Here is a 13,155-nt window from a genome sequence, read left to right on the forward strand (position 1 = left end):
AATACAGCTGCATAGATCATATTCATTATCAGTTCCCTCTGAAAACATTTTACATAATTAGATTTTTACACAAAGGTTTTAAAACTCCAGTCATATCAGCAGGTTTTGACTACTAATGGAAAATGGAATTGATGCAATTATGTTAAACAGTGGCAGGAAGTGTGGCTTTTAAAAGAATCAGCTTAAAGAAAAAAAATTCCAGTTGCATGTGCATTAAAGCTGTCAAAACTCTAAGCTAAAGATCCGCTCTCTGTGCCAGCTAAACCCCTGCCCGACTCCGGAAAGTAACTTTCTGAAGCCATGCCAAGCCCTTTACTTGAAAATAACATCTTAATTGGTTTCTTCTAATAAAATTCAAAATGCTCTTTTGGTGATGATAATACACTCATTGTTTTATTCCTGCTTAATGTTCTGGTCTCTTGGAATGTTTTGAGCATTACTCTTCAGGAGAAAGGAAAAAGCCCTTGAGCCTGGATTTATGAAGCGACAATCTGGCTGGATGAACCAACAAAGTTGGAGGCTTTTGATGCCAGAAAGATTGTTTCTATAAACGGTGGCTCTATTTAATGTCAGATTCCTATATCATGGCAATGAGACTCCAATCTCTTCCTATTAACTGCATCATTAGTATGTAATAATGTTTAGTTGTGAATACAGAACCAGGTTGCTTAGAGAATACTTAGGGCTCTGACTGGCAACTGACACAAATTAAATTATCTGATAATTCTTTTCAAATCAAGGGGTAATTTAAGTCGTAAAGTTTTTCTTTTGCTTGAGTTATGATAGCTAGTGTACATCTATCTACAAGGGCAGACATGTTATTTAAAAGGCTCTAAAGTATCCACCATACCATATCTAAACTTCTACATGCCTTATCATCCTGTTAAGTTCCTTTATTAAAATTTGTTCAATTCAGGCTACTGAATGGTTTGTATACACATGGGCTCTAATTATGTAATTAAATTCAACAGAAAAATATCATTTGTATAATATTTATACAAGCCAATTTTATAACCACTTTGCTACTACTCACTAATTCCATTAAACAAGAGATCCCTGTGTTAAGAATTATAGCTGTATTGGAATTGTCTTTTTACATGTAATAGTCTATCATTTAAAATAAACTGTGATCATGTACATTACTTCTACTTGACTCAATTACAAGGAAGGTCAAGCAAGAACACCAGGGTGTTCAACTCCCCTTATTCTCAGTTTCTAATTTTGTTACTGCTGTCTTAAAACCTTCAGACCCGTTGTGTTCATTATTAAATTTCAGTGATGAATGAAGTGCCAGCTTGGTGTACTTCACACAGTTTGTACAAAGTTATGTCTATTTACAAAAGAGAAAAGGTCTTTTCTAATTTAACTTTTATGAAATGAGGATTTTGGAAAACTGAAGCACATAATTAAAGATTATATTTCATATGCTATAATTGAGATTCTGCTCACTCTTTGGCAACTGATGCTAACTATAGTAACACTAGCAACTTGGGTTGCAAGACTTCGCTGGCTGGAAAAAAGAAAAGCAGGCGTAGAGAGCAAATTTAGGTATTTATCTTATTGATGCCTTTACATATTATGTGCCCCATTCACTCCCTTTACATCCCTGTTATCTGTGCTAGGGATGGATTATTTCCTTTTTGCGGGTTGCCATTCAACAACTCATTTTGTTCTCACCATCACTAGCTGTCAGACAAATGGGAGGGAGACAGGGTTCAAATTCGTAAGTCACCAGAGTTGCTTGTCCTGGTCCTCAGCTTGCTTGCACCAAAAGCTGTCACTATATAACTGTTGTAACAATGTTTTAAGTAATAAAGTGTTCACCAAACTAACAATCCAATTATATAATCATAAATCTGTGGTTATTCATAAATGTAAAATAAGAAAACATATAAATAATGCATTTAAAATGATACCAGGAATACAACAGCTTTTTTCTGACTTAACAGTTTTTGTTATATGAATATACAAGAGAATATACACTTAGGAAAGACTAAAACGATCTTCAAATATAATGTAATTTTACTCATAGACAATGTGAGTGTGTGTGTGAGAGAGTTAGGCATTTATTTTTACTCAGATATATATCCTCTCTCCATAATTAATTCTATCTGTAGCAAGTCAAAATCTATAAGGAAATAAGTTTTTTCCTAAAATAATTTAGAAGTTGCTTCTTTAGAGCTATTAATTCTACATAGAGTTAAGGTTTTCTTTTTGCTGGATCAACAGTCTGTCTCCCTTCTCTGAGGAACAGAAATCTTCTGTAAAATTACATTGCTGTAACTCCCTGGGTTTATCTATTCCATATAGACTACAGACTTAACATTAGCCATTATATTACAAATAAGATTGAATATAACAGCAATCTTGCATTCAAAATTCAAAGTCTGGTACCTGATCATTTTTATCAGAAAATAGTTTTACTAAGGTAGTAATTTAGAAATTAATTAGGTAGAATATTTTATACTTTCATTATCAAGAATCTTAAATGCTAGCAAGCGTTAAAGTTGAGTAAGGCAAGAATATTTAGCATTTTCAGTGGCATCAGTTCAAACCAGAATATAAGATTATTTTAATGGATTTTTCACTCTAAGGCAATACATAAATGAGTAGAGTGGAATATTCTAGGGATTGACTAATGGGAATATGGAATCTTGATGTACATAGCACATCAAACGAGCTCTTGACTACAAGAGCAGTAACTTGGGGAAAGCAAGACAAGACTAGTATGTTCATTAATTTGCATGAATTAGAGATAAATGAAAATATAAATTATTCTTACCTATGTATTGCCTCAATCTTTGCAAAGAGAATTAAGAGGCACTTAAAATATGGTGTTGAGCAGATTTACAGTCTGCTATATAATGATCCTCAGATTATTGCTGAAAATCAGCCCTTAATTAAAAATGTAAGGTATGTTAAAGCTACAGTGCTGTACATACTCAGGGAAGAAATAGCATGAAGCAAGTTTGTTAATATTCATGTTAATAGCCTTGCATTTCTGCAGATTCTGTAATATACATTTGCAGGGTGTCTCTGATTCTATACAAGCACTGCTCATAATTAATTTTTCTCTTCTTATACCATTTTGTCTTCTAGTCTTGTCAATGCCACCATCAAGCTGTAGAACCTTAACCAAGAGCTTTAGCCTCCATGCCAATCTACTTCAGACTTTCTATAATAAATTAAATAATATGGGAATTATTTGAAAAGTAAAAAGCACTCTGCAGAAATAACATCTCTTTACTGAGAGCTTAAAGACAGCTCATTCTCATTGGATAAGGAGGATGGGTTGAAATGACTGTTTCTGAAAAGACTGCAATTTAAAATGTAGAACATACTTGCCTTCATTTACAGCTCAGCAAATTGTTTCATGGCTAGTGCTACCCTAAAATAGCACATGGCTCAGCACTTAGTTCTGCCTTCCACGTGCCCTTCTTGCCAACTCATACTCTGAGCTAGAAAACATCTTACCTTTCTGTTCCTTGCTTTTGAATGTGTTTTCCTTAACAACAGAAGTCTTCAGTAATATATAAATGAAAATGGAGAAGGCAAAGGAGTGCTGAATTTGCCCAAAGCTCACAGCTCTATTTCCCAATGTTTGTTCTTTTTTTTTTTTTAACAGTAATGGAACTAAAACCAAAGTGATAGTTTTTTTGTACCTTGTTATATAAAAGACGTTTATCAAATGAAAAAATTGAGTGTCTCAGTGCTATTTTTTAATGCAATGAATGATATCCCTGAAAAAGAACATCTGAATATTTTATTTGTTTTAAAATATAGTGCAAGGTATAGTGAATTTATGGAGATACACCCTGATAAATTTCACAGTGAAATGAGGAGAGTGAATAATAATTTTTTTCTACAGTTATCCATCTAAGCACTGATTTGCTCGCATAGGCACAAAGGGAGATCTCAGTTACAGCAACAAAATAAACATGTTCCAGCGAGGTAATTCCCCTCATCTTCGCCTTGATGAATCATAAATTAAATGAGGAATTTGGGATGGTTTAGAGAATGAATTTTCTTTCGTTTTCAGGTAGGTCTGATGTTCTAAGAGAAACGTAAAATTCTAGCATGATACACTTAACATGATATGTTTACAGCATACCTTACTGAGAAAACATTCTTTCCGTTTTTCCTTTCATTGTGATCTTTGTGGATCTTAAAACTAATTCTCATGGCAGCTACAGAAATGGCTGTCACAAAGTCAGTATTAATGTTAGTGTTTAATTACCAAAACTATTTTAGAAACAAAGAAGACAAAAAGTAGTATACACCTAGGAAGAATGTGAAAATGTATAACTTTGGTTCTAGATATATTTTCTGAATCAACATTGCAAATAAAGGCTATGTAACATTGTTTTATCAATATATGTGAACAACATATCAACATATACGATCAACATGTGAACAAATTTAAAATAAGCTATCTGGATCACTTGCACCATCTTCATTTGATAAAGAGTTCAATGCAGTAGGCATGTCTATGGTTAATCCACAGAGTAGAACACTTTTTTTTTTTTTTTTTTTGAGACGGAGTCTCGCCCTCTCACTCAGGCTGGAGTGCAGTGGTGCGATCTCGACTCACTGCAAGCTCCGCCTCCCGGGTTCACACCATTCTCCTGCCTCAGCTTCCCAAGTAGCTGGGACTATAGGCGCCCGCCACCACGCCCAGCTAATTTTTTGTATTCTGAGTAGAGATGGGGTTTCACTGTATTAGCCAGGATGGTCTCGATCTCCTGACCTTGTGATCCGCCTGCCTCGGCCTCCCAAAATGCTGGGATTACAGGCGTGAACCCCACGCTGGGCCACATTTTTTTTTTAATGCAACCACTTTGGTTGTATGACTGATTAACATAACACACAAGCTCACTCTTCTAATTTCAGAACACTAAAGCATTCCTTCTTTGCTCCCAAATGTAGGAACTTTGTTCCTCTGAATGGCTTAACACATAACATCATTTATTGGTAACAGAATCAAGCTTATTATAATCTGATGAAACTCACCTGGAACAGTAATTACCTTTTTAAAACAGGAAAATATAGGCTTACACATTTTTCTAAAAATTTTTTCTAGGAGAAATCCACAGCATATCAATGTAACACATTTTATCCTAATATTTTCAAGAGACATTCTTTGCAATACCTGAAATAAAATTTCCTCCTTCCAATTCAACTCTACTAGAGTTTTTGTTTTATTTTGATTACCAGAGCCCTATATCAATACATATTACAGGGGAAAATAGACATATGAGGCTATATTTCTCAGCAATTTTTCTCATCTTCCATTGCAACTGTATTTTATAACAGTTTTTACTTTGCTGCTTGACAAATTTAGTGTTACTCTATTCTAGACTCTTATGATTTAGGTAATGTCCAACTCACACATGAATTCATCAATCCTTTGCTGAGTGCAACTAAACTTTCACAAGGGGAAGAGTAGAGGGAACTTTTTATTCACAGGGCACCCCTTGAGTTTGGGTTTACTAAAACACTCATGCGTGCTTCAAGATATTTCAGTGACATTTAATTGAAACCATCATAAGACGACTTAAAAGAAAATGCCACGGCCGGGCGCAGTGGCTTATGCCTGTAATCCCAGTACTTAGGGAGGCTGAGGCGGGTGGATCACGAGGTCAGGGGATCGAGACTATCCTGGCTAATATGGTGAAACCCCATCTCTATTCAAAATACAAAAAATTAGCCAGACGTGGTGGTGGGTGCCTGTAGTCCCAGCTACTTGGGAGGCTGAGGCAGGAGAATGGCGTGAACAGGAGGCAGAGCTTGCAGTGAGCCGAGATCACGTCACTGCACTCCAGCCTGGGTAACAGTGCGAGACTCCGTCCCAAAAAAAAAAAAAAAAAAAAAAGAAGGAAAATGCCGTAACACACAGCTGAGAACTAAATATTTCTTAGTAACACAAACTGAGAAGATTCAATACAGCCAGAGTAAGCATCTTCCAAGATTAACGGAGAAATCAGGAACAATTGTTTTTCTTTGCATTTCTTGGGCAACCACAACACAAACTACTACAACAAATGTGCCTTGTAATGCTAATGCTACCAGAGCTCATAAAGAGGCAATTTAATATTTTGAGTTTATGGTCCAATAACAATTCATCAGCTTTGGGGCTTAGTTCATTAGTTCACAGGGGTTATTTGTTGAAGGGGATTTTAAAAGATGTTTTATACAACTCCATAGTCTTTCATTTATATACTATCAAAGACCTGGAGACTTGGCAGCTTTATTAGTAAAAATTCAGCATAGACAAAAGGGAAAATGAATCACTAAGTAAATAAATTTAAAAAAAAAAAAACAAAACAGGGCCAGGCGCAGTGGCTCACACCCGTAATCCCAACACTTGGGGAGGCTGAGACAAGCGGATCACCTCAGGTCAGGAGTTCAAGACCAGCCGGGGCCAACATGGTGAAATCCAGTCTCTACTAAAAGTACGAAAATTAGCCAGCCATGGTGTTGCACACCTGTAATCCCAGCGACTCGGGAGGCTGAGGCAGGAGAATTGCTTGAACCCAGGAGGTGGAGGTAGCAGTCAGCCAAGATCTCACCATTGGACTCCAGCCTGGGAGACAGAGTGAGACTCTATCTCAAAAAAAAAATAAGAAAGAAAGAGAGAAAGAGAGAGAAAGAAAGAGAGAAAGAGAGAGAGAGAAAGAGAGAGAGAGAGAGAAAGAGAGAGAGAGAGAAAGAGAGAAAGAGAAAGAAAGAAAGAAAGAAAGAAAGAAAGAAAGAAAGAAAGAAAGAAAGAAAGAAAGAAAAAAAGAAAGAAAGGTAATCCTATGCAAGTCTAGTGCTTACTCATAAAATACCTATTTCCAATTCAAAACTCACAGTCAGTTTTCTGTTTTTAAACCATTGTCATGCATACGCAAATGTGAAAATCAGCGATGGGCTGGAAGATTGGCCAATCTTAACTAAGGAAAAACTTATACTAAAAGCATTTGTGTGAACCTCATATTCATTTGCAAAGCTATTTGGCATAAAATAAGAGTGAGACAAATTACAAAAGAAAATATCTATTAGAAGTCACAGGTCTCAACACAGAAGATTTTAGTAGCACAAATGTAACTAATTAATAACATCTGAAGTACACTCTCCCACAGGACTGCTGACCATCTGGTTCACCTTGCCCTAGATCAACAGGGAAGGCGAATCTGTAAATCACTGTTTTACAAATGTTATCACTCCATTATTTCACCACAAGAAAAAGGGATGGAACATGAATAGGAGAAGAGACTCATGGTTCTACACACCTTAAAATTGACTATGATGCTTATGGCACCTGAAGTAACACAAGACTGAGTGGTTTCTTCTCAGGTTCCACCCAGAGAGAGACAGGCAGAGGACCAAGTTATAGTGATGGAGAAGAATTCAAGACAAAAGAGCCAGTAGGTAAAGTAATTACGAGAGAATCTAAAGGTACTTAGAGATATAAAACATGACCTCTGTCTGATACAACTTGAAACTATCTGAATTTCCGCAAAACACCTTTCAGTTGCTGATTTTTTTATTGGAAAACAGTAATAGAAATTTAGAAATATGAAGTAAAAGTATATGTCATAAGTATTTAAATATACATTCTTAAATACGTTAACCTCATACAAAGCTCTATATTTTGATGTTGGGAATAAACTACTTTGGAGGAAACTTAAAAACCTACTTGGTACAATAAGATGAGTCATCATTTGACTAACAAGAAACTTGAAATAATAATAAATTTGGAGCAGGCATGTCAAGCAGGTACACTGTGAAATCTCCTAAGAAAACTGTATTGTACCAAGGTTTAAAATTTGTACATTTTGACAACTATTTTTGCCTGATACTTTTCATATACCTTGCCTATGTAGTTCATTGTAGGACTGTTTAAAATTATTGAGCTAGAAATTGTGGAATTTTATTAGATGTATTTTTACTGTTGATACATCTCTTTTAAACAGTATTCAAAATAAGTGATTTTCTCTCTCTCATTATTTGCTGTTTTTCTCTCACTTCCTAAGAGTACCAGTAATACACTTGAGAAGAACAAAATATCAGGAATTATAGAACTTTGAGATCAACAACTCACATGTCATATTCTACATAAGTTTCAAGTTAAGGCAAGTCTTATTCTGCAAGAATCTGTTTTGGGTTTGAGAGCATTTAAAATATTAGGCATATTTTTTTTAAATCTCATCACCGTATAGCAGAGCTGTCACTGTCTTACACAGTTCTGAAGTTTGGTTCTAAAAGATTATACTATGTAATTTCCTTCTGTAAAATAAGAATTCTAATTTCCTTTTCAAATGCAGAATTGGTTCATTGTCTCTAGTGACATCCTTTTTGTTAATATTTACATTAGTTTGGATTAATTTTCATGTAATGGAAAAGAGAGCAGGTAGAGACCTCTATTAGATCACTCCATCTCTATATACACTAGGAAAAATATAGAAAATAGAGGGGAAATTGCACTACTTCTTAATGCCCTTTCTCTTTTATTTGAAAAGGTATTTCATAGTTCTCAATTTGGGAGAAAAAGTGTGGGTAGTACATAAGATGCTTTAGTAATTAAGGGGCTAAAAAGGATACTTCAAAGGGTCTGTCTTTCCATTCTTCACAACTTAACTGCATAGCTATGGGTTTTAAGGGGAAATGCCTGGCATGGAGGCTAAGGAAGCAATTAGAAGCTCACACATTCTAAGTTCCAAATATGGCTCCTTTGGTGCTTATGACAACTGTGGGGAAAGCACTGGTGACTTAAAAAGAAAAAAAAAGACAGCCATTTGACTGGTAAGTGTCAGTCATTCTGCTATTTGAAATTTGAGGCCGGGCGTGGTGGTTAACACCTGTAATCTCAGCACTTTGGGAGGTCGAGGCAGGCGGATCACAAGGTCAGGAGGTCGAGACCATCCTGGCCAACATGGCGAAACGCTGTCTCTACTAAAAATACAAAAATTAGCTCGGTGTGGTGGCACACGCCTGTAATCCCAGCTACTGGGGAGGCTGAGGAAGGAGAATGGCTTGAACCTGGGTGGTGGAGATTGCAGTGAGCCGAGATCATGCCACTACACTCTGGCCTGGTGACAGAGTGAGACTCTGTCTCAAAAAAAAAAAAAAAAAAAAAAAAAGGAATTTGAAACCACAAAGAGTTTCAGAGACACCCTGCTATAGGAAGGTCTGAGAGTATATTGTTTATCAAATGAAAGAAAAATATTTGAAATGACACTAAAGTTTATGCAGAGTTGAAAGAAGTAATAAAATTATAAATGACCTTGATTGGCAGGATGGTGTTCCTCATCCATGTCTTGCTCCATCTGTCCAATTAGTATGGGTTACTTGACTAACCAAATTCATTCATCTGTAAGTCCTTTGAACTATATACATTAAAGCTCATGCAAACCATTCCCGCAAAAGACCTTGCACCTTTTATGTATGTGAAAATCTGAAATCACACCCATTTCCCTAAGCTTCTGAGGACATTTGTATACAACAACAATCAAAAGCATATTTCCAATTATTCTTTTAGGTCCTTTTAAATTAATTAGGGGCCAACTATGCCAATCTCAGGAAATCCTTGTGGAAAAAGAAAAAACACCATTAGAACAACACACGGAGTAACCAGTTTTGAGACTAATGCCCAAAAAATTAATTGGGAGAATTTTTTAGTAATTGAACCCGCATAGCTCTTTCTGCTGCTCAGGATTAGCACAAAGGGGCAATTTCTTAACATTACCAGGTGAACAGTAAGATCAAAGATGCTAGGCTTTGAGCTCGTGCCCATCTCCTCCATGAGTACACAGGCAAGCACAGAAGAATTATTTTATAAAAAGCAACATATACTATAAGCATTTTCATAAATACTGCCTCAGATCCAACAGAGGGTTTTTGTCTATTAACCAATCATTTAAAATAGCTACTGTCCTCCAAAAAGCAGCCCAAAATATTTTTTAAATATCCAGTAATATTTTATACTCTTAATTTTTGAATCTGGATAAGGAAGAAAACAAAACTTAAAATAACATTTTTTCCCAGAGTGTTTATCAACTCTCTTACCATCAAATGTTAAATAAACTCTCGCTTGAGGCTGGGAAGATCCTTTTACAAAGATAGAACAAATAAATACTCCAACCAACACGCAAATTTTCCGGAATGCCATTTCTTCAGATATGTAAGTTAATCTCCAAGGGAAAATACCTTTAAGAGAGAGATAACAGGTTTGTTATATCTCATTTCACATTTTAGGAGTAGAAAAAAAACAGCAATCTAGACAAAACACCCTATTCACAAAAGAACCATCTGAACTTTTACAGTAATGCCAACAGTAGGAGGTGCTCTGTCTTTGCTTCTCAGACGTGAAAATGTGGATTTCATTCATTTGTGTGGGGAAGTCTTTCCAACAAGAGAAACTTTCGTCTTCCAGTAAACTGATGATACCATCAACACAGAACAAAGCAGCGAGGAAAAACACTGATACCCAAAGGAAAGCCCAATATTTTAACGGGTCTTCTCTCTAGAAATCCATCACATTAAAAAGACCTGAATAGCATTGTGCTAATAGACTATGACTGGATGAGAACTTTCCCCAACTAATGTAATAGCAGCAGCAAAATCTCATATGAGCATTCATGTGTACCTACTCACTTCTATAGTCATTAGCTCTTTTGGCGTTAATTGTCTCTGAAATGGTGTTTCCTTACATAAATCTATGTGTGCTCAATCCTTGATCACTAAAGTCACTGGAATCAGTTATCTGCCATTTTATCCAGATGACCAACAGGCAGCTGTTAAATGATGCAGATGAGGTAACCACCGACTTGTGCCAAATTCAAACCTAGCGGTGAGCAATCCAGTGAGCCATATATCCACCAATGCATATTTTAAATAAATCCACCAGAAAGTGGGCTGTCAAAATTCTCAAAGATAAATCAAAGAGACAGGTGTCACTGCTTGAAACTATAGATATAAAATTGGTACATGCTATTAACTAATATCCAAATCCCAAGGCCACCAGATAATGTGTTACCATAAACCTACAGGAGCTCTAGTGGCTGCATCATGTAAAATAAACTCAGGAGCATCAAAGAAACACAATCATTTTGCTTCTACCATAATTATACAATAAAATGACCCAACAGTCCAATAAAGAAATTTATTTTTACAGGTTACAACAATGCTGATCTTCATTATTTGGCTTTCAAATTAAAATTTCATAGTCAAAATTATTAATTTCTTTGTAAAAGCCACTAACAACTGAAAAAGACAGCTTCATTAATACAGAATACAAGGAAGAATTAAACGGAATACGCAATTTTAAAGAAAAATTGTAAGTAGATTTCCTAGGTGGTGCATATAAGAGTTAGAAATGAAATTGTACGCTTCTATTACCACACAGATGGAGGAAACTCGAGATGTTTGTGTTGGTAATTTTCAAAAGAAACAGTTTCTTCCTGCTTCTACAACCTCTTCACCCTGTCATCCCTAAATTAACTTAGAAGAAAACTGATTTTATGGGTGACTTTCCCTTAGTAATTTGCCCCCTTGGTTCTGTTGACTTTAAAAAGAAAAAAGCTATTAATACGCCTAACCTTTGTTATGTTTACTGAGCAAGCTGATATTAAACATTTTTTTTTTTTTTTTTTTTTTGCATATTGGTATCTTACCTTACATGTTTCTCCCAAAGGTACGTATACAACCATTTGCAAAGAATACTGGAGACACAATGGCAGGTGAAACATAGTCTATAGGGCAATATGATTTACATCCTACCTAGTGATGAGGAGTGAGAGACCGAAAGCCAAGTGTCTTAAATATGCCCCCGCCTCCCCAACAGTATCTTACAAGTTCTTCCCTTTAACTCAGACACAGACGTTCCTCTTGATGTTTTCACTTCTGCTGATCGCAAACTAGTAACACATAAGAAAAGAATTCTCTTATAGCCTCTGGAGCAATTTTGCCTTGGAAGGCACTGTAATACTCAACTTGAAACTCTCCGCAGGTGTCACCGCCTAAAGAAACAACTCGAGCTGGACTCTCAGTAAGGGGAAAGCTTCCCTGACAAACCGCGTGTGCTCTTAAGAAAATGTCCAGGCTTGAGCACACCAATGTATGAAAAGTCAATATACAGGCCAAAAAAGTTATACTTTGCTAAATTTGTAATGCGGAAAACGACCAATTTAGCTTACCGAGGTTGGAAGAAATCAGCACGGAAAAGTCATCAATTTACTACCGGGGTTGGATCCGCTTGTGTCTCCAGTCCTTATCCCAAACCCCCCTATTTTCTAGCACGTCCCAAAGGTGAAATTCTTTCTTCCCGGTCCTCTGAGTTTCTTTGTAAAGGAATCTCAGCACTGCAGTGCCGCGGCACCCGGAGCTCTTCTCCGCGTCGCTCAATCAAGCACCTCGGAGTGAATGGAAAGTGGCCGGACGCCGGGGGCGAGCGCTCTTGGTGTCCGATTACAGCGCCGCGGCGCGCGGCTCCAGCTGCCCCGGCGCGCCGCCCAGCAGGCTCGCATCACCGCCGCGCAGCCCCGGCCGCATCTCCACCGGCCGCGAAGCCCCACCCCGAGCGCGCCCGCGAGAGCGTGGCAAGGAGCCGCGGGGGCGGGCCGGGCGGGGCAGACCCTTAGAGCCCGCGGCTAGCCAGACGCAAAAATGCGCGGCCGCAGGCTGTGCCCTAGCCCCGAAACTCTGCTCCTTTCGCAGTCCGCGGCGGAGTGAGCAACTTACAGGGTGCGCTCTACGCTTTTTGTTGCCGGCGGCTCTTGGAAGACTCACACAGGCTTTGCCTGGCCGTAAATATCAAAGTGCAAAGCAGTTGTGGTTTTTTTATTTTTTTATTTTTTTGCCAAGGAAGGATCACTGCAGCCTTTTAAGGCAAAGAGATGCGTTTTTAAAAGGACGTGAGTTTTGTCCTTATTCTGCTGCGTGTTTTTGTTGTTGTTTTTTTTTGTTTTGTTTTGTTTTTTAGAGACGTAGTCTCGCTCTGTCACCAGGCTGGAGTGCAGTGGCGTGATCACGGCTCACTGTAACCTCCGCCTCCCCGGGTTCAAGCGATTCTCCTGCCTCAGCCTCCCGAATAGCTGGGACTACAGGCTCCCACCACCACGCCCAGCTAATTTTTGTGTTTTCAGTAGAGACGGGGTTTCACCATGTTGACCA

The 13,155-nt window shown here is 37.5% G+C and overlaps 1 protein-coding gene across 3 annotated transcripts in view; it reads right to left on the reverse strand.

The window, feature by feature from the left end:
* Positions 1-12,697, reverse strand: part of SEMA3C (semaphorin 3C) — a 177,591-nt gene extending 164,894 nt beyond the window's left edge. Inside the window, exons 1-2 of one of the 3 annotated variants that reach the window (XM_003896396.4) lie at positions 12,180-12,697; positions 10,051-10,191 (exon numbers count right to left, since the gene is read on the reverse strand). In XM_003896396.4, the coding sequence (XP_003896445.1) occupies positions 10,051-10,153 (103 nt within the window). In that variant the 5' untranslated portion in view covers positions 10,154-10,191; positions 12,180-12,697. The other 2 variants (XM_021936127.2, XM_021936128.2) reach the window with 2 other exon arrangements.
* Positions 12,698-13,155: the final 458 nt, after the last annotated feature.

Source organism: Papio anubis, chromosome 4, assembly GCF_008728515.1.
Source record: "Papio anubis isolate 15944 chromosome 4, Panubis1.0, whole genome shotgun sequence".
NCBI classification, from domain to species: Eukaryota; Metazoa; Chordata; class Mammalia; order Primates; family Cercopithecidae; genus Papio; species Papio anubis.